This window comes from Solea senegalensis, linkage group LG20 (assembly GCF_019176455.1).
Source record: "Solea senegalensis isolate Sse05_10M linkage group LG20, IFAPA_SoseM_1, whole genome shotgun sequence".
Lineage (NCBI taxonomy): Eukaryota > Metazoa > Chordata > Actinopteri > Pleuronectiformes > Soleidae > Solea > Solea senegalensis.
The window spans coordinates 5616068-5638677 of NC_058039.1; the positions used below are offsets into that span (position 1 = coordinate 5616068).

At 42.7% G+C, this 22610-nt stretch overlaps 1 protein-coding gene across 1 annotated transcript in view; it reads right to left on the reverse strand.

The window, feature by feature from the left end:
- Positions 1-5329: 5329 nt before the first annotated feature.
- Positions 5330-22610, reverse strand: part of efna3a (ephrin-A3a) — a 68914-nt gene continuing 51633 nt past the window's right edge. The window contains exons 2-5 of the mRNA XM_044053415.1: positions 14154-14455; positions 13703-13768; positions 12171-12248; positions 5330-6714 (exon numbers count right to left, since the gene is read on the reverse strand). Of these exons, the coding sequence (XP_043909350.1) occupies positions 6596-6714; positions 12171-12248; positions 13703-13768; positions 14154-14455 (565 nt within the window). The 3' untranslated portion in view covers positions 5330-6595. The remainder of the gene's footprint in view (positions 6715-12170; positions 12249-13702; positions 13769-14153; positions 14456-22610) is intronic.

Below are 22610 nucleotides of genomic sequence, written 5' to 3' on the forward strand. Positions count from 1 at the left end.
GGAGGAGAGCGAAGTCGCTGTGATATGAAAGCGGAGGGAAAACCAAGTCAAATGAAGAGGATGCTGTTAGGATGCATTCACAACAAGAGACAACTGAGGTCACGAGGGTTTACTTTGTTTGACTCAATCAACACACACACGTTTGTATAGCATTCGTAGTGAGGATATTCATAGACATAATAAATTCTCTAGTCCCTTACCATAACCTAAACCATCCTAACCTTTAACCTAATTCCAACCCTAACCCTAAAACCAGGTCCTAACCCTGAAAAAGCCCTACATTTTAGGGGCGTGAGAATGTGAGGATCAGCCAAATTGTCCTCACTGTCCCAAAATGTCCTCACTTCCTTTGGTATATAAGTTGTTTGGTCCTCACAAAGATACCCATACAAGAAGACACACACACACACACACACATGCACACACATTCTGCAGGCACTGCACCTCATGTACATATTTTGGGTTTGTGTAACTGTAATGTTTTTATATCTTTTTCTCTCATTTTATTCTTAAATGCAACGACACACACACATGCCTTGTATGTGTAAATGTACTTGTATAAATTCTGATTCTTATTCTTAACGTGTCAATTATTTAGTGTGACCTACTCATATACTTGAACAATAGCACGGCCCTGACTCTCTTAAACCTGGAGTGGAACCCAAATGAATGTTAGTGGCTTACTTGTGACTTATGCATACAAATCTCATATTTGTCTGTTTTATGTGAAACTTCGCCCACTAAAGCCTAATTTGTTAACTTATAGCCACTGACAGGCAGCAGATCTCACTATTGAACTCCTGCATTGATATATTTCATATACAAATCACATGCATTTAAAGCAGTGCAGTAAATACAGCAGGTGCAGTAGAGAAAAAACAACATTCTCTCTGAGCTCAGAGCCCAGGAGAGCAAACACATTAGCAAGCTGTTCACAGGTTAACACAGGAATAAACTCCACTTTTTATGTAAAACAGAAATAGTTTTTTTAATACAGTCATCAGCCCTGGACCAATAATCCTGAAAAGCCTGGAAAAAACGTTGGTACAGTAGGTCAGCTTATCCTTTCAAGCGTTACATAAGGCACAATATTCTATTTTTATGTGGCTCCTCGTGGCCTTAGATGCCTGTTGCCTCGTTGTTGTTATTAGTGACTGTCCCTGTGCTGCCTCACTGCTGCCGTTAAGCATGAATCAAACAAGGATGGCAACAATGCCTTGCTTAACTCCCCGAGAGGGCAGATATTACATGTTAGTCCTGTGGCACTTCAGCAGATTAAGCCACAATCAGTCCTGCGTAGACGAAACAAAATCGATATGAACCACATATGACATAAATCTTATATCTATCTTATATGCCGGCTTACTTACTTTGTACAAGTATTCATTTGTCTTTTTCACCAGCAAAGTCCCACAGTGAGCAAAAGCTTTGGCGACACCTATGGGTGGAAAAGAGACAGTGTTTGTACTGCAGATGTTTCCCATGCTGCCATGGTTTTGTCTTGAAAGAGTGAATAGAAAACTCTGTGAACACATCTGAAAACTGAAGCCTCACCTCTTTACACGTGACTCCATCTCCTGCGTGATTGCTCCTAATATAATAAGATATGCTGAGTCCTGGGACGCCTGGGAAGAGAGGACAGCGTGTGGAGAGAGGCTTCCAAAACATGCCAGCAGATAATACCGAGGAAAAACAAAGGGGAGATGTGGAATGCAGATAAGACATAATAAATATTAGAATTTTTAACTTTAAACAAAGCGAGCACAGATAGAGGCGGTGTGTGGATAAAGTAAAGACAGTCTCTGCACCAGTGGAAATGGATTGTGAAATAAGCCTTTGTGTGACAACAGCTGTGACACTATTTCAAATGTGGTTGTCATACTTCATGTTGCTCAGGTTGGCCATTAATCATATGGGTGGTGTTCCAATCCCTGTCTGTACGTCTGGGAAAATGGTTAAATTGCTTTGGTGATAAAAAAAATCTCTTTCGGATTACGCAAATTAGACACTTTTTAAATTGTTGGTATGAGTGTGAGTGGTTGTTTGTCTCTATGTGACCCTGGGATTGGCACCAGCGCCCCTGTGACCCTCATGTGGAGGATAAAGTGGTAGAAGATGGACAGATTGATGCACAAATTTGCTTTAATTCAAAGTAAAATATGAAGGAAGAAATGACTAAATGCACAATGATTATGAGATTGTTTCCTGGTCAGAGGCATTTTAATAAGGCACAAGTCATTTTTATGACTCCCAACCTGGTGTTGGGGATTTCCAAGGAACACTTGAAGGCAGCACTTGTCTCAGTGATTGTCTCGCTGATGTTGTGAGCTTTAACAAGTTCTCCAAGGAGGAAGCATCTGTTTTATTGTGCGGGCCAGACGGTGCAGCCTGTCAGGGGAATTCTTCTCGACGACACAGGCGTCCTCGTGCTACAGATGGCTTATCTCACAGTAAATGATTCAGAAAATCATAATTTGTCTCCAACCACAGAAGAGGTCATCTGCTTTGGTTAATGGAACGTCTTCCTTGGTTGCAGACCGGACTGAGCACTCGTTAGTTATCACTCCCCCCCCCCGGTAGCAACATGTGACACAGTGTCAGCGGCTCAGGAAGGAAGCCATGTCTAATCCACAAGCAACGTCGCTGCTGAGCTGCTCATTTAAATAGTAAACAGACCAATTAATGTTTCATTCAGGAACATAAGCCTTTCCAGGCAGGAATTTAATGTATAAAGCTGTTAATTCTCTTGCATGACGAAGCAGAGATGTCCTCCCTGCTGAAAAAGCTAAAAAAGAAAGCGGGCCCATTTCCTGCAAAATGATGGTTTAAGTTGTCAGCTCAGGCCTGGGAGCAGAAGTTAAAACCCCTCCACTGTTCCCTGGTGTCAAAACGCTTGAAACGTTTATGTGCAAGTCCAAACCTATAAGCAGGCAAGGCACTTTAAGCCAAGACCTAATGTAATGCTCAGCAATTATCTGTCAGTCAGCTTAACGCACAAATGTCAGCCCAAATCAGGAGCCGCTGCCTCAACAGCTGTGAAACACACATTAATGCACCTGATCACTTCATTGGCTGAGTGCAACTCACATTATGTCGAGGAAGTCGTCAGTCACGTCAAATGTATTTTATTCACTTTCAACATGTCTCTCCACACACACACACGCTATCTTTTTACTTTCTCAGACAATTTCACGTGTGACACCAAAGACAGGACCTCCTCTGCCCCGTCTGTCTCTCTCGACACAGAGGTTGGCGCATCAGAGACGCGTCCCTTCCCGTTGTCGGCCCCTTTCTGTGCTGCGTACGGAGATTAGCAAGAGGCTGACGGGGCAAAGGGGAAGGAGAGGGACGTGGAGAGACCGAGGCAGACAGATCAGACAGATTTGTGGAGACACGAATGGCTTGCAGGTGTTTTTTATGCCTCTTCTGTGGAGGGAAAGTGAGACGGATAGAGTGTGAGATGTGCAGCCGTGACTTTACCCCCATGCTGTCATTATGTTTTATAGCAGGAGGAGTGTTAGTGAATCCGCAGCGAAATGGTGATAGTTTTACACAAAGAATATGTGTATCATGATTACTGTCGACCTTTCTGCGCATGGGAGGGGTTTTCTCCAGGTTCACGGTCCAATCACAAGCAGATTTGGGGGATTAGGTCAACTGGAGACTCTAAATTGACCGTAGGTGTGAGAGTGAATGGTTGTTTGTGGCCCCACATTTACATTTACACTACATTTTCATTTAAGCATTTAGCAGACGCTTTTATCCAAAGTGACTTACAGAAGAGGAATAAGCGACATGGGAGAAGTCTTGGAAAGAAAACCACTCGAGAGTGCAGAAGTGGATCCAAGTGCAGAAGGAGATCGTGCAGGGCCGGTAAGTGCTAGGACAGAAGATGCTCTTGTTGAAGATAGACCGCTGTTCTGGTTTCGCTCGGTTGGTCAAAAAGAGTCTGGATTGTCTTGAGCAGGGTGTTCTTTGATCCTTTGATGACCGGAGTAGTCGAGGGGGTAACATGAGCCTTTATGAGAGCGTTTAAGTAGGTGGGAGCAGACCCATGAAGCACTTTGTAGGCTATCTTCAATGATCTGAACCTGACATGTGCCCTTTAAGGCTGACTGAAGACCAGACGTGCCGCCGCATCCAGGACCATCTGTAGTGGTTTCACAGCACAGGTCGGGGGGGCCTGTTAGCGGGAGATGACCACGCTCTATGTCAGCTGCGATTAACACCAGCGACCCTCATATGGAGGATACAGCGGTAGAAGATGCAAATGTAAAAGAACACACAAAAGTAAATTTGAAAAAAAGTTTTTAATCATTCTTGGATCAATTTACAGGTGTTGTCTTTTCTTTTCTTTTTTAAATCACTATTGTTCTTTCTAGTCAAAGGTAAACACATTTCTTGTGGTTGTCTTCAACGTCAGTAAATGCTTTTCATCCACTTCCCAAGAATTCCATAAGGTAAACTAACATTACAATATAGCACATTCTCTCAGACACACTTGCATATTCAGATCCTACAAACGACTCCTTTATGGGTCCAAAAATGTCTAAATGCCACATACTTGAAAAGCGCGGACAAACACATTCTACATACATACGCGCACAAATGTGCACACATATGTTTTATTCTCTCGCTCTCTGTCTCTCTCTCTCTCTCACACACACACTCACACACATACGTGCACACACACACACGCACATTCCATAAATGGCATGTATCATAAATATACATTACAAACGCCTTCATTTCACAAGTGCAGCGCTTCCATCGCCATCGCCTCTGCCTGCCTGTCTGCCTGCCTGTCTGTCTGTCTGTGCATTCACAGTTGGGTTATGACATGGTCGTCTGGTCAGCGGTATCCGCTTACATGAGCGCAGGGTAACCGAGCACATGTCCCCCACTGATTAGTCATAACCGATGACCCTCTCTCTTTGTCACGCTGACTCACATCTGAATATTTATCTACATAAGCAAGAATGCCGCAGTAAAAATCCCACTGTTAAAAAAAAAAAAGAATAAAAAATGGCACGACAGCTTTATTGAGCAAAGGCCTACAAATGCACACGGATAAATGAAGTAAATAAATATTTGAATTCCTTTTTAAAATAAATACATCTTATAAAGTAAACACATTTAAAAAGCACAACATTGTTAAATGATTAATGCCAGCCTACATTGTCCTGTATTACAATATAAAAAAAGTGAACTTGTCTTTATTTGCACATTCACACGTGTGGTGTTGTATTTCTTTTTTTGTATTTTTTTTTTTTTTTTTTTACCATTTCATTTTTATTTTAATAACCATTTTTTTTTTTTTTTCTTTTTTTTTTTTTTTTTTTTTTTTTTTTTCCCCTTTCATTTTTATTTTAATAACAAAATGGTGGCAGCGTTACTTTGAGACTCAAAGCTTTATTTCTCCTCAGGCACCTGCCGCACGCTGGCGACTGTATGGGGTCATTAACATCGTGACTGCAACTGCTGTAATGGCCGACAGCGATGACTGGCTGGGTGAAAAAAGGAAAAGTCTGGAATTAAAAGGGGTCTCGTTACCTCGGAGGTTTTTAACAATTGTGCCTACAATGACTGGTGACTGCTGCAAGGAGAGAAAGAGTTGACATCTGGAAAATCTATGTCATCAAGTGTTGAATGTAAATGCCTCAGAACGAATCACACTTCTACCACATCTATCACATCGAAGTGCCATCGAATTACCAGTCCAGGGTCAGTCCCTTGCTGGATGTTTGTGACGGCAAGAAGCGCAGACAAAGGACTCGTTCTCGGATGGCACTCGCTATCTTCTACGAAACACAGGCTTTGCATCTGCACCTATCACAAAGCCAGGGGTTACTTTTGATGTCTGGAGAAAATGGATTCTTGAAAGGCCTGTGGATATCTTCACAAAGTCTTTTTCTCTTTGCTTTAGAAACCACACCGGGCTCCCACGACCAACACCTCCATCGCTCTGACATGAAAACATTCCTCGGTGTCAAGGACGGCGACGGCAGTTTGTGTCGCTCACTGATTAAACGAACATCACGTATAGTCCTGGTGAGATCGTCAGTTCCAGGTTGTTCTTTTACTACATTATAGCTAAGTTTGAATCCATCAGCATTCAAGGCTTAAAAATCCATCCTTTTACGTCTTCACCTTCTGAGCCTCTTTGAGTGATTTAATATGAATGCTACGGAACAGTATGTAGTCTTTATCCAACTCAAAGTTCACTCTCTCTTGAGGCACAGCAGCAGCGTTGGAGTCTGTTTCTGAATATTGGTTGTGGCAAACGCACTTGCATGAAATGCTGTGCTATTCATATGATAACGATGTCCAACAACACACGGGTGTAAATATGACAGCAAGAAAGGCCTCTCCCTTTTTAAGGTCCATAAGTTGAATTCAAGGATTTTTTTGTTTGTTTGTTATTTATTTAAAGTTATGTTCCTTCTCTTGTGGTTGTGTTGTTGCTCTGCTTGATTCTCCTCCATGTTTCCTCCCACTTTCACACCAACACCAAAAAACTCGCATCGGGTGCATACAAAGCCCTTTGCACAAGGCGGTCCAGCTCTGCATGAAGTGTCACAGTGTCTGACCGTCGCTAGGACAAGAGCACAGCAGACATGAGCAGCATTGCCACTGTGAGAAGAAGGCGGTCGCGTGATGGGCTGCTGCCACTGACGCTTTTCTCCAGTTTGGGAGCTTCAGGGTTAAATTCATCTGAAGAGGAAGGAAGAGAGCGAAGTAAATACGAAAAGTGAGAAAACAAGAGAGCGTGAGTGAGTGAGTGAGTGAGTGTGAAAAAAGCCACAGAGACAGAAGGAAGTGAACCATTACTACATTATTAATTCATCAATCTAAAGGCTGTGCATGCAAATGGTGTTTTAACATATGCAGAGAAAGAGACATGATGCAATTATCAACAATCCACACGGCTGCATATGGCTACTTCCCCTGTGGGAGGCAAAATTAAAAACCCTTTTTTTTGGTTTCTGATGCGTCTCTTTTGTTGCACATGTATTCCTCTTATCGCGCTAACGATGTTTTCATCCTAGAGGGATTTCAATCAAACCAAATTACTGTGGCCGTACCATTGATTAGACACAACAGAGCGTTAGCTGCAGGGGAAAGATTGAGAAAAGGCTGGGGGAACACATTGTGTAATTTTCACTAAAAACTGGATTACACTGAGTCATTAGGCCTCGTCTGCACATAATGCTTCCCATTATTTCTAGAGCACTGTTACAAGCCAACATAAAGCAAAAAAAAACAAAAAAACAACCCAAACAGAGACGTGTTGCTTACAAATCCATCACAATTGTTTAGGGCCAGTCTGGGCAAGCTGCAGTGAGATGATGGTAGAACCTGTTTTCTGTTTTGTTTCCTATCAGGTAATCTTACTGAGTGCAGAAGAAAGACACAACTTCTTACTGATGCCAGTCACTGATGCCCACATAAGACGGGAGGGATTAAGAGCCTAAGATGGGACATGCTGATGTTGAATTATGGAAATATTTTGTTTTTTAAGTCTTAAAAAACTGCCAAAAATCCTATCATAGCTATGTTTTTGATCAATTATGATAAAGTATGTAAAATGTCTGGCCCACGTATCCCCTTTGTTTGTCTGTTCGCGCATTTTTTTGCAGTGACAGATAAAAAGGACATAAGGGAGAGAAAAGGGGAGGCAATGGCACGCAGTAAGTGGTCCAGACAGCCCGGAGTCAAACCAGGGACCTGCTGCTCACAGAACACCAGCCCACGTGGTGTCTGTCGCACCAGGCAGCCGTCAGGTCGCCCTAACCTCTTGCGATTTAATGGGAACAACACCCATAAAATGATATTCCATGCCTTGTCTGGTATTTACTGAATATTATAGAGAATAATTGGTAGTTGGAAGGTGATAAGAGATAACAGAGACGTGACCGCCTCGCAGCAAACCATCCAGTCAGTCTGGTTTCTCCTGTTCATGCGTCCTAAGACCCACGCGGCGCCTGTCAGTGACGATGACACAGCACAGACATCCACACCAGGTTGTCTGTGAAGGCGGGAGGGCCGCCCCACATTGGGCCTGCAAGTCACGGCGTCGCCGCCATCGCTTTTGTGTCTCCAAAAGGTTACATCGGCCATTACGGAGGTAAAATGTATAGTCCCTGACCCTCCTCGTCTTTACGTGAACAAATCTCTGCGGCAAAGACTTTGTGAACAGATTCTCTGCCAGTCACAGAGCTGCAGAATATGCACCTTTCCTAAGCCCTTGTTATTCAGAGAGGCCGCCCTTGGAAGATGAATACGGAGGACGCTGGGAGCCAGAGGCAATAACAAGTTACCAAGAGGTCCCCCTGTACAACCGTTAAAATCACAGCACAATTGCGGGATACAAGCAATCAATTTTCAAGTGCACAACTGGGTGCAGTCTTGTCTGTATGGCGTATAACTACAGACAAGCATGCTTGGGCAGCTCTCCTGTCCACGATAAACTGCCCCCGGCATTTACAGTGAGATAAAAAAGCCTCCGCACTAGACTCTCAATGAGGGGAAATGTGTTGTCTGCTCTGATAAAACCTTGCGACCCAATAATGGCAGACTTGCAGCAAGGGTGTAAACAACACAGGGGCGATGGAGCCATCATGTGTGATTACAGCCGCGCAGGTCAGCGAGAGCGGTGCAACAGTTTAGAGGACATTAGTACACTCTCTGCCCACTGCTCTGTAGATTGATGGCTTAATGCCCGAGCCCGCCTTTATAGTGCAGCAGCATGTTCATCCAATCATGACCGTCATCGAGCACCACTAAGATAAGACGTTTCTGCATCACGTTGTTCAAACTCTTTGTGAAATAGTGTAAGGAACATTAAGGGGAAATCATAATGCCCTGATATTGCAACCATGGGAATAAAAAGCGCTGAAAGGAGCATCCACTCATCAACCGCTGGTGATGTCTGATTATGTTGTAGCTTAAAGCTGCAGTGCATAACTTTGAATTGACCATTTTTGTTGTTATTTTGCTGCCTCTGGTTTTTCTGAACAGAAAACAATGCAACATTATATTTACGCTGCGTCCTTTTGTCAAGCAATACTATCAGACCTGACTATGAGAGCGTTTGTGTGTGTACAGCAGCAGCACAGCGGTGGGAGGGGCTAAGAAGCATTTATCTCATTCACCTGCTGAATGTCTGCGTTTTCTATTTCGACATTTGAAACGGTTAACAGCCGCCTTACTTTACTCGCACAGTGTTGCCGTTGCCTCCGTCTGTCTTGACATGAACCAGTCACTTCCTGTGTGCAGCGTGGAAATGACAGGAGAGCTAAATCCTGCTAAACTGAGAGCTGCGCAGCATTTTGTGATCTCCTCTGGTAACGGTTTGAACGGTTTACGGTTTAAAACTTTATGCACTCCAGTTTTAAACAATGGGGCCGACTAGGAATCAACAGACATCTGGTGTGTTCAGCCGTTTACAGATCTCATATCATGCTCATTGGTGAGGAGCAGCTGACCAATTCAAAATGTGTAAGTGTGTTGTAAAATCAGGATTTGGAATCCTTTTTTAGCATAAAAAATGTGATAGAACCTGTTGGCTCTATGATAATCTGATATTTTGTGGCTTCCCATGTATCCAGGCCAGAACTTTTCTATAAAATGTTCTACTCTGTTTATCTGACGAGCAACAGGAGACACAAGGCTGGAGGTTAAAAGACAGCAACTCAGATTTGTTTTCTTAAAACCTTTTTTGCTCTCCACAAATACTGTTTGCCTACATGAAACCAACCGTTTGAATAGAAGTCTATGGGAAAATGAGGCGTTCCTGCACTGGACACCAGTGTGACTGACAGCCTGGTGCCTGGTTGAATCCTGAGGCTTCCAAATGGGAGTTCAGACTTTTAAGGCTGATGTCACCACCAGTTGCCACCTGGTCAAAACCTGAAAGTAACCAGGAAGGTTCTGGCCCAATTATTTTGTCCCTCACCTACAGATTGTGCATATCCACAAGCAGAATCTGTTTATCGAGGTTACAGATGGACATTTTATAATAAGTCACACTAAAAACATGATTCAAGGACGTAAATGTACATCGCCGCATCCTGTTTCAAGCTGTATTTTCTGCTCCATGAGGGAAATAAGAGGGAAATGTTTCAGGGTAAATATGTCACAGATGGAAAAAAAAAACCACACACACAGTATACTAAGCTTTGCTGCAGGACTCTATGAAGTGATTATGTATTCAATCGAGAATTCGTCAATTCACACCTAAACACCAACAAACCTTTTTTTTTCCGAGTTTTATAAAAGTCACCAGCAATGCTCCTGTATCTAAGCCATGAACGTGATGAGTCCAACCATCATGTGGACCAGGAGATATTATTATGTGACGAGCGATGGAAACAAAGCCAGTAATAAAATCAACACGGATGACAGGAAGTCCAACCATGTGCAGTGGGGAAGAATGCTCTGTCTGTGGGCTGGTCTGGTCCTGGAGGTGAGTCATGAGTGGGTGTCCAGCGGTCAGCAGGGCCATCGGGGGTATGGATTGTTTTCAAGTGTGTGTGTGTAGATCTGTGTGTCCTGATTTTGTTATTCCACCAAATGTATTCAGCAAAATGCATCACAACGCCGGAGGCTATGTTTTTTTATGATGCTCTGCCAGTTTGTGTTTTTTTTATATTAAATTCCACATAAGCCCGAGCCAGAGTTAGTGCTGAGCAATTCGCCCACCACCGAGCTTTTCCTTTCTCCTCTGCCCCCTCTCTCTCCCCTTTTCTCTGCCTCCTTTCTAGTTTTCATGAGTTTCTCTCGCTCTCTTATCTGTCCCTGAACTTCTCTTTCACTGCATTTTTTTATCTGTCTGACTTCATCTCTCCCCCTCTTTCCTGCCACACACTGCCTACCTCTCTCCCCTCTGTCCCTCTCTTCTACTTCTCTCACCTTTCTGTATTCTCTCTCTCTCTCTCTGTGAAGCTACTTGTGGCTGATGGCTCGAGAGCTCTTGTCACTCTTACTCAGCTGGACTCGGTTCCCATCTTAGGCAGGTCACACTCTCTTAGCCCTGGTCACACGCTTCCTACAGCTCCCAGAAACAACCGTGCTAAATGATTCCCAGCGAGGGGCTTTTGTTTGAGAGGAGAACGAAATAAAGGGAAAGAAAAAATAGAGGCTTTATGTAACCAGTCAGCTGCACAATCGAGTCGCTCGCTGACAAGCTTTTTCCTTAAGTAAACACGCAGCTTTCATTCCGTACAAGACCTCTGCTGACCCTGCGGAGTTTGTGCAGAAGAAAAAAGTAAGACTTTCTCTGTGTGTGTGTGTGTGTGTGTGCACCTGAGGTACACTTTGTGGGTTATTGTATTTCAAAACATTAAGGGATAATTCTGCTTTGTTACGACTTAGTTTTGGCCATCCTTCTTATTGGCAACAATAAAACTTTACTCGCCTCACGTTAATAGCTGAGCTCCAGGAACGTGTCTGATGGGCTAATAAAAGCCATTTGATATACAGCAGCTCTTAAACACACCCACAGGTTCGCCAAACTCATTTGTAAGACAAACATTACATTTTTTCCCCAGACTGTCCTCGTATTTTTAGAGATCATCATCATCATCATCATCATCATCATCCAAGTATGTGCAACTCATGAAACAGTGACAGTGGATATTAATGTCTGTTTGTGTAACTATTAAGATCTAAATGGTGATAAAAATGTTGCATGACTGAATGTCATAGGAAGATGAATTTATATACACACATGGGTTTCTTTCTTACAATAATACTAATAATAAAAATAATAAATAAATAATCTTGGCATTTAATAAGGAGGTTTTTTTGGACCTGGTGGGGACTCCAACCCTCCGGTTACAAGCCAACTTCCCTTCCCACTTGGCCACAGGCTGCCCTCAGTTCTGTCTTACACTAATCCAGCACTGCTGAATCCCTGTATCTGCAGTGATCATGGTTTTCCCTCCTGTTGCAAAACTCTCATCAGCAAAAAATAAAGGTTCTGCTAATCAATCAGCTATGACCTGCTATGGATTTTCTTTTCTCTGCAACATATACATAATAATAATAATAACACAGTTTGTTCCCTGTAATGATTGCCTGACAAATCAAGCTCTGCAACCACGGCCAAATATTGACTATCGACTCTCGACTGGCTGCAACACAGAAACTAACGTCGAATCACTCACCAAGGTTGTGTATTTTGATGTTTGGCCTAACTGTGTAGTCGGTAGAAGTCTGACTGGAGTCGTCATCTGTCTGGGAAACTGAGAAACACACGACGACAGAGAGAGAGAGAGAGAGAGAGAGAGAAGAACAGGCAGAGCATAAATTCATCGAAAAAAGTGAAGAGTCAGACAGAGACAAAGAGAAAAGAGAAAACGTCCAATTAAAATGACAACACTTGGTAAAACGTACATTTCAGGCCTCATTAAATTGTGTACAGATACAGTGGAAAACAAAGAAGTAAGTACACGGGGGAAACCATGGAGAAATCCTGGACTGTGGACTGAATCCAGGCTTCCATCTGAAGATTGAAATCATTACTCCATTTGCTGTTCGTCTAGACACAGAATTACTTTCCGTCTGCCAAATTATCCATGAATAAATGATGTGTGGGTTCGCTGAAGGGCAAGACGTGTATACATCTCTGTGCTTTTTAAAAAACAAAATAAACCGGGCGACCGTGTGTGACTGTTGGCAGGAAGTTGGCCGCATGTGACGTGAACGTTGGCGTAAACGGCTGAGGAGGAAAATGGCGTGGAAGCAGCAGCGGTTTCTGATGGCACGCCGTAAAAGTGACCCTCGCTGAGCAGAGGTTGCGACGGACCAGATGCGCACGTAGCCATGCGTGCACACGCACACGCTCATTTTATGGCTAACAAACTACTACACTGTTGAGCTTGGACACGCGCGGCGCACACAAACACACACACACACACACACACAGAAAAGCAAATGGAGGCGTGGTGGATGCTTCGATAGATTAGTCGTGACACTGGCATGGGGGTGTTAAGGTGATGTGTACACAGGGGCTGACACTAGTTTAAGTGTGGGATGTATTAGTGCTGACAAGGTTAGAGGAGTGGGGGAGGCTTTCAGCACCGGGCTCTCTGATCAAAGGCCTGCAGGGGAGAGAGCAGGCTACCAGGGTAAAAATAACACACACACACACACACGATACAGAACAGCAGGCATCAAGAGGCAGAACGACAGAAGAGATAGACAGTGAGGGAGATGGAGGGAGACGTGGTCAAGATAGTGGAGGAAGACAAAGATGGAGAGTGACAGAGAGAGAGAGAGAGAGTCAGAGCTTTCAGCTTAATCTGTTTCTTTCTTTCGATCTTTTGTGTGCTCGCACAAGAGCGTGTCATTCACAGACAGAGATGGAGCTTTACTGTAATAGCAGTGAGACAGGGAATAACATTAAGCCATCACACTCAAAGCGCTGCTTCGAGGGAAAAAGACGCTATCATCAAACCCTTGCCAAGACAGCACGAGGCAGAAAATCCTCTCTCTGAGACACCACTGTCAGATCTTGTTTTGTTTTTTTTTTCCTTTCTTTCTTTCTCTTTGTCTGTATTTTTCTCCGTGTTTGTGTGCTTAGATGATACACAGAGATAGCAGAGGACAGTGGAGACAAAGTGACACAGAAATAGGAGAAATTGTATCAAATGAGTGTGTGTGTGTGTGTGTGTGTGTGTGGGTTATTAGGTCTCACCCGTGGAGCAGCAGACGTAAACCCTCAGTCTCAGGCAGCTGTGACCGTGGTGGTGGGTGGGTGTGGCTGAAACAGACAGACGCAGCCAACATGTTAACCTTGTGCCCTCTGCAGGCAACATCGCCCTAAACAGTTTAAGAGAACATGCAGAAGATCCAGTGTGCATCATTTATCTGCAGAGTAAACTGAAATGTTTAACCGCCTGATGTTTTTTTTTTGCAAATTTAGAATTAGCACTTTCACTCTCTCTACACCAGGAGTGAGATTGAACCCTTGTCACACTCGGAAAGGGGAGAGGGGAGAGCTGAGTGATAATCACTTAATCACTGCGATATACAAATTCACCACTGGATACCATATATAAATCCTTCACATTGATTTTTTATAAACTATTACATTTACTCTACCCTCAGGCTTTTTCTAATCCATCACAGTAAGTGGCCTTACTTACAGATGTAATAGTACTCCTGGCCCACGTTGAACTCGTAGCCCAGTGAGAAGGCGCTGTAGCGCTGGAACTTCTCAGAGAACTTGATGGGCGCGTGAGGTGCGTGGGGCCGGTTGCACTCCCAGCGTTTGAAGCCATGCTGAGGATCGCAGGTGCGGTAGCCGCGGTAGCTGACCATGTAGAGGACGTACTGCTCGGCCACGACGCGCTCTAGTGTCCCTCGCTGGCTGGTGTTGTAGTGTGGGCAGTAGATGTCCAGGTAGTCGTTGACGCTGACCTGCACCGTGTAGCCCTCCCTTCGTAGCCTAAAATAAAAACACAGGAAGAGCAGGAGGGATGAAATTAGAGGTGGGTTAAGAAAAAAGGTCCTACAATTTTTACAAGTTTATAGGTCACATATTGAGGCTTTAAAAAAAACGTGTATTTGTAGTATTTCATCATATTGCCTTTAGGTTATACTGAAAAAAAGGACATTCTCATACTCTCTGTACATACTGTATGTTTATACATAGTAATGGGAAAAAGCAGCCAAAATGCTCTGTGTTCTAAGAGTTAATATGATAACAAATGAACTTCAGTGACGCTCATACTCAAAGGTGGATTTCTGTACCTTTTTCATGCCGTGACAGCTGTTTTCCTTCTATTTTCATCTTTTGTTTGACTTGTAATTATGTTTAACACATCAAATTCATCATTGTATAATTAGTAATGCACGTGATAATCCAACACAATATAATACAATGATTCACACTGACCATAACAATTGACACCGGTGTTTGTATCGCGACCAAAGTCAATATCACCAGCTTCATATCAAACACCACAGCAACACTTCTTTGCCCTCTCTCAGAAGCACACAGTCTCACACATGCCTGCAATGTCCGGGATGATAATCTGCACCTTTGTCTTTCTCGTCTTTGAGTCAGCTACAGGCTCAAAGAAGGCTCGGTCACTGAGGCGGGAGGAGAGCCTGTCATTGGCGATGTATGCTCTGGCCACAGGGGAAGTGGCCTGCACGGGCTGCAGCATATGAAAGACCACGCTCCCTTGGAAACACACACCACTCTGAGTGTCAGCAGGTAAACTACTGCTGTGTGTGTGTGTGTGTGTGTGTGTGTGTGTGTGTGTACATGATGGCACTTCCAAAACTCTGCAGCTATGATGTATTTTGCATTCCGCCACCATGCTGTGAACTTGACTGTTTTTAATACTTAAGTACATTTATTGTGTTAATTACACCATATGTAATTAGGCAAAGTGTAAGTCATTAGAGGTGAGCTGATGAGGTGGGAATTGTCCATGGCTGCATTGAGGCGTAACCTGCACTAACTAGCTGTAAGGACACATTTGCACCAGTAGGTGGAAACATTGCGCTGCATTGTATTTAAACACCAAACCTCCCGTCTTTCTTGTCTGCACCCATTTATTTTCCCCTTCCCTGCGTGTCTCCTCTTTCTCCTACACACACACACACACACACACACACACCTGCCTCTCACTATACACACATTGTGCCAGCACATACTCAGAGCTGTGGACACGCTCTAACACACACACCTATACGTTACAATGCGTTACTAGGTCAGGCCTCCAGAGGGATTATTATTCAATTACAAAATGAGGATCAGAAATGTCATAACACTGCTCTCTCTTCCGCACTCTCCGTCGTTATCGCCGTGGTGTTAAAACTGTTCTCTCTCATCCTTTACTCCCATCCTCCCTTTCATCTCCACCTCCTCTCTTCATTTACACACGCTGAGGCAGATGAATATCACTTCTCTTAACCGAGATTCTTTTCGGGCCACCGGTCTTATCTATGCTTTCTATCCCCGCTGCTCAGATGTGGGATGACAAGACTTTTTGTCTCGCAGTGTTGCGAGAAGAGACAACACATGCAATGCTTCAAAGGGACTATATTTATAGGAAGGGGTAGGAAGTTTGGAATGGGGAGAGAGGTGAGGTAGAGCTGAGATAAAGAGGTACAATGCATGTGGAATAAAGAGAACAGTAAGGAGAAGATGAAGGTGCAGAAAAAAGAATATAAAACGTGAAAGAAATACAGCTGGGATGATGTGTGTGTGTGTGTGATGGGGGGGTTACAATGTGCAAGCTGGTGTGTTTAACATTTTGTCTAATTAATACAACCATAAAATGTCAGTTTAAGTGGGAAACAAAATGACCGCTTCAATCTCTCACAGAGCCAGTGCTAACGTTTGGACCTCTAAGAAACCGAACTACCATTTTCAAGCCTCCAGAATCCCATTTGGTCCGGCGCTGTGTCGCCGCGCCTGCAATCAGGCTCCTATTCGACGAAACCGGCCCATCAGTCCGCTCATACGTGTCATGACATATCACAATTCACAAAATCCACATCATGTGCTGGTGAAGGAAACCTGAAACTAGTGACGCAGACATTCCCAGAGAGACTTCCAAGATACTTTCACTTCCTGAAAGAATGACTTCATTAAACAGTCTACGGTCCAAACCCCTGTGCAGTACTTAATAAACAATTATATAAAACCAAAAAAAGTACTGTTGGACATAGTATTTTACATCATATACCAGAAAAAAAGAATCATTATATAATAATAATAATGACTGATTACTTTTTAAAAAAAAATGTTAATTCATTTCCTGCTCTTCTAATACTACTGTAGTTTCAGAGCTATTTGAACATGCAGCCCTGTTGTTTCATTGTTTTGGCTATCACTCACACACACTAGATGTTGCGACACAGCAGGGGGACCATTTCTTGCAAACATAATGTCAGCAATAGATGAAGCAGGAGAGTAAAAATAACTGTAGGAAAAGAGAAGAGGCAAGGTGCTGCAGAAGAGGAAAAACAGGGGAGACTAAAAGGGTGGGGTGAGAAGAAGAAGATGGTGGTTGAGAGGAGGCGGGGAGTCCCGCTAGGTGTATGCTGTTATATAAGCAGTCCACTTAGTGGGACAAGACAGAGCGGTTGCAGGGCACATAGGAATGCATGGAGTAGAGGAGAAGAAAAACAGAGGATGGTCGTGTGATGCGATTTAATAAGTTACAGTAGAGGGAAGAGGGGGAAGAAAACAAAGAACGGGACAGGAAGAGAGGCAGAGGCTGAGACAGAGACATAGTGTTCCCCAAGGGTTGAACATGTATGTGGTAAAAGTGCATGAAAAAGACTGATGGCTCTCCTTCTCTCATTGTCTCTCTTTTCCTGCAGCCTCCAACTCTCCTCCTCTCTCTGTGCTCGTGCATTGTCTTTTGCTGTCTCATCATTATTTTTCCTATGAGTGGGAGAGCGTAGCTAGTTAGTAAAGCCTGCACAACGCGGTGAAGGCTGCCAGGGGAGGCAGAAAACACGTGTGGGGTGGGGGAGAGAGAAAGAAAAAACGAGGAGAGACAGAGAGGAAGAAGCAGTGAGGAAGACTGAGACAAAGATAGCACCACTGCACCTTTCACATCTGCACTGAAAAGAGTCGGAATAGTGCCGCTGTCAATAAATAACAATGGTAACATAGCACTACAGCTTTGAATGGACAGAAAAAGCATCGTCTGCTACCATAGAACATCTATGACGCCTAAAACAACACAGTCCAACAAAATAGAAAGAAAGAAAAATATTTCCTCCTATTTGTGCACAGATAGAACCTATGTGGTGCTCATTATGGAACACAGCATTAATTCTCAGTTCCACGTGTGTTATGACGCCCCAAAATAGCCTTAAATTGTGTATGTAACTTTGGTTATTGGAATAAAATAAATCTGTCAGTCAGTAAGATTTGCCTCTATGATGTTCTTTCACAGTTATTATGAGGGATGCCGTTTTCACTTGAGCCGCTAAAATGTCTGTGACTTTGAATAACTATCTGATTGCAATTATTTTGACAGGAAGTGAGAAACGATTCATTCGGAAAAAAAACATACTTCAGATGATTACTGTGTGATATTTGTGCAGAAACAAAGATGTTCTCTTCAGTCTGTACAATAATAATAAGACAATAATTCATCTAAAATGATATTTTGACACAACAAATTGAAAATTTCGATATAGAATTTAGTCAGAAGTGAGTTGTGTTTCTTCTGTTGTGTCTTCACCACACTAAACTACCACAGACTATAAAAAAGAGGACGTTAACGCTCGTGGCAGAATTATCCTTTACAAATCTCTGTATCAGCAACTGTCAGAGTCCCACTTTTGTGGAATAACAAGTTGGAAATTCAAAAAAAATGTTACACTGTTTGCCAGCGTGTGCTTCATTTGTCTTTCCAGATTTAATTTCTTGCAAATAATATGTCCTACGATTCCCTTCCCACCGGCTTCATGTGTTTGAATATCTACAAGGCAATTAAGAACAGAGCTCTTCCGTGTCAGAAATAGCACTGCAGAGTCAGACGGATTCAACTGACAGAATCGACTTCTCCATAAATGCTCTTGTCACTTCTCAGACTTTCGCTCCTTTCAATACGCCCACAGGAAGTAATCCGCGTCTAATTAACAGTACAAGGTTGTTTTGTGTGTGCACCAAAATGCCATAAAAAAAAAGATTCTCTGCTGCTTAGACTTAGAGGGTCACAGGGGAACGAGGAGGAAATCCTAGCTGACCGTGGGCAAGAGGCCGGGTTCACTGTGGACAAGTCAGCAGCCAATCACAGGGTCCACATACAGAGTGGACTCAATGTTAATTTACTCTCCAATCAATATAAACCTTGAGACCATGGACAAAACCCAGGCATGCATGGAGGAAAATGCAAACTCCAGCTCGTGTTGAAGCAGCAATGTAACGTCTTAACCCTTTAACACCAGAGCCTCCAACTGTCCGTCTGGAGTTTTATTCTCATTTAAACCTTAAAAGGGCCAGAAAATGTCCTGTGAGTTATTTTTCCTGATTAACTTTCAATATCTGGCAGTTATTTACAATTTACTGCATTTACTGTTAAAAATAGTGCATTAACAATTTAAAATGGAGAAAAACACTGTCGTTGTCCACAATTTGAACAGTATAAAACATATTTAAAACAACGTTTGTTGGAGGCCAACAAAATGGAAACCAAGTATGACAAAGACACCGATTCTCCGGCTTCCTGCAACAAAACAATGAAATTACTGTAATAACCACATCTCTGGCTTTTGACGCGCAACTTCTCAGCTTTCAGAAACAGTTGGAATTATTCCATTACACTTTTACGTGAACGTAAAACCTTGCTATTTCACTTTCTTTAATTGTAGAAGCTTCTCTCAGTGCAGAAAAGGTCAGTGTGGCGTCGTCCTTAAAGCCGTGACCTTAAAGAAACATTCTCCTCGGGGTAATCAACATCCGGCTCATCAAGAGGTGAAGCCGCCAATCCAGGAATTCCCGCGTTCTAAACGCTATTTAATACCAATCTTCTGTTTACCACCGACAAGACTCATCCAATCAAGTCCCCCAGGCAGCGACAAGCTAAGCTAGGCTGTTTTTCTCTGTACCTCAGCACCAAACCTCAATACTCGTGCACACACACACACACACACCGTCAAACAAGTAGACAAACACACACACACACAATCTCCTGTGAGTCATCACTGATTGAGTTAACGGCGCAATTAACGGCCCAATTTATAACGTTTCGATCCAAAATGGAGGACTGAGGGTGAAACAAGTGCTGAGCCAGTCTGTGGGAGGAGCCAGACACTGCAGCTCTCCACGATGAGACCACTGGGAGTCATCCGCCGCTTCTGCTGCACCACCTCTGTCCTCTCTGGCCTCAGATATATTGAGGACGATTACCGTTTCATATTTACAGATCTCACAGTAAACCTCTCCACGCTTTATCCCTTGACCCTCCACCTTTACTTCCATGATTTAAAAAGTTCGGCCACGTTTCTTTTCTTCGCCTTCACGTATTTGCTGCAAGGTTTTAACTGTAACCCTTTGCACACGTTCCGATGTCGCCTGTAGGTCTATAGCGGCATCAGTTTCCTACAGTGAATAGTATACTGCGGGAGTAATTACACGTCTTGCTTGACAGCAATGGCCTTTTTAAAACCAATCACTGCTAACTGCACTTTATCAATTCAAAGTACTCACAGGTCAGTGCTCTGGTGTCCTCGGCGTAGCTAATGTGAACGCAGCGTGTGTTCAGCGCGGAGTCAACCAAACACACGCACGGCGCTGAGGCTCAACGTCGCCGATTGCGATGATGAGCGTCGAGATTAAATACCGAATAACATACGGACTCCACTCTGCTGCTGAGGAATATTGACACTCTCAGATGCGTTCAGCACTTCACTAATTAAAACATGCGCGTTGACGGTCGTCGTCGTGACATTTACAACGCAGTGAAGCAACTTTAACTCCAAGTGAAACTGTTTTCTGCTCCAAGTCACAACGTGAGTTCATGATTTGTTTCTTTGACTGAGAGCAGCTCAAAAAGTAAAGGATGTATTGATCCAGATTTTCTTCTTTCTTTTTTTTTTTTTAAAGCGACCGTTAACCTTACAAGATAGAGGAAAGTATTGACACTCATTGTGTTTCCATGCACAGGCCAACTTGAGACGTCTGGGTGTGATAGTCTGACTTTACTGAGCTCAATTTAATACAATATCAGCTTTGTTTACTTGTATTTCAGAAACAAGGTTTTAGTATATATTTAGTATATAATATTTTTGTTCTAATGTCATGCAAACATATTAACCCTGTGCCGTGTTACTAGGTCACATATTCAGGCTTTAAAAAATTCTTCTTATTTCCTATTGAGTCAAAGTTACGATTCATTTTATATTGCGTTTTTTGTAGTGATACAAAGTAGCAATAATTGTGCCAAAGTCACAAAATTAGACCGTTTTTCTTTTCTTTTCGTTCATAAAAATGAGCCAAGTGAACTTTGAACTGTGACGTTTTTCCAAATTTTACAATTTCAATCTGATTTTAAAGATTCTGAGTACTTTCTGATCAGATGTGTCTTTTTTTTCCATCAGATTGTCTATAGGTTGTGCTGAAAAAATGATATTAGACACTCTATATTGCACATTCTTATAGACTCTGTATATACTGTATGTTTGAATAAAAACAGACAAAATTCTCTCTGTTCTAAGGGTTAACTGTGAGAAACTGATCTGCCTCTCTCTGAGTGCTTTCTCTTTTTGGAACATGCAGAAAGTGACAAATGTGCGGTTTAAATTCATATTTTTTGACTGATCTTTTAGAATTAAAACGTTCTTGCCAACGCAGAGTTGAGAAATGGATCGCTGACTTAACGGATGGTCTGTGTGCTGTGGCCTACTGTCGTTGTTTGGTGTGTCTGTGTCCCCAGCCTCGCTCCAAGCATGGCTTCAGTGAATTGTCGTACGATGAAGTTGGAGGTAAATGTCCCGATGAGAGAGACAGATTTCAGGTTTCATCCCTGAGTTTCTAATGATCCCAGGGTGAGGAGGACAGAGCAGGCAAAGGAAAAAAAACAAACAATAACAACGCTATCAATGATTTTATGGCTGGTACAAGGGCTACCTGTCAGTTAGCCTGATGAATGCTATTGTTAACAAAACAGCAGAAAATTGTAAAGAGATCCCTATCATAGCCCAAGGGAACATCTTTAAATGGCTTGCTTTGTCTAACCAGCGGCTCAAAAATATTCAATTTATACGACACGGCACAGAAAAACAACACAAAACTCATGGGAAGCAGGGAAACGATAAACGAGTAATTGCTTTTCATTTTTAAAATCCATTTATCGACTTGCTGCCATTATACGTGAAATTAGTTTTTTGTTTGTCAAAAATTGTCTTTGATTTTGTTAAAAATAAATGAATACGTTGTGTAAAGCATTGAAGAAGTAAGCAAAAATAACCTGGGGTGAGATCCTCCTTTGGTGAAAACTGCTCATATATGCAACAATAAACAAACTCTCCAATAACCAATCTTGTTGGTTGTTCAAGTTCTTATTTAAAGTGTGGCAGTGAGGCAAATTAGACTGATCATGATTGACATATTAATGCCAATAATGTCAGCTCCAAATATGATTACATTTCCAGCAAAGCATTATGGGTACCCGCCAGGTTGTTCCGTAAATTTCACTGATTAATCCATGTGACTTAAGCTGCTCTTTACTTTCAAGACATCCACAGAGAATTGTTAAATATCAAACAGAAATATGGATGACAACGTTGAATATTCAACTGTGGCTCTCATCCAGAGACAGTCTTTGCATAAAATAAATATAAGAGAGGCCACCAGCAATCTTTTTTCTGAACTTTTATTACAGTGGTATCTTTCCAAGTGCCACTTGGGAAGGTTTTTCTGGTTATAATTGGCCCCTGGGCTTAAGGCTTTGCAACAGAGTGGCAGCAGTATGACTTACACTTAAGTGAGCACTCAAATCCAGCAATAAAAAGTCCTATTTTAATCACTTGTGCTCAGTTTTGTGCGTCTGAGATTTTGAAAATATCAGTGCTGTGGAGAAGTTGAAACGGTGAGGAAAGAGGCAGAAACTTGAGACGTGAAA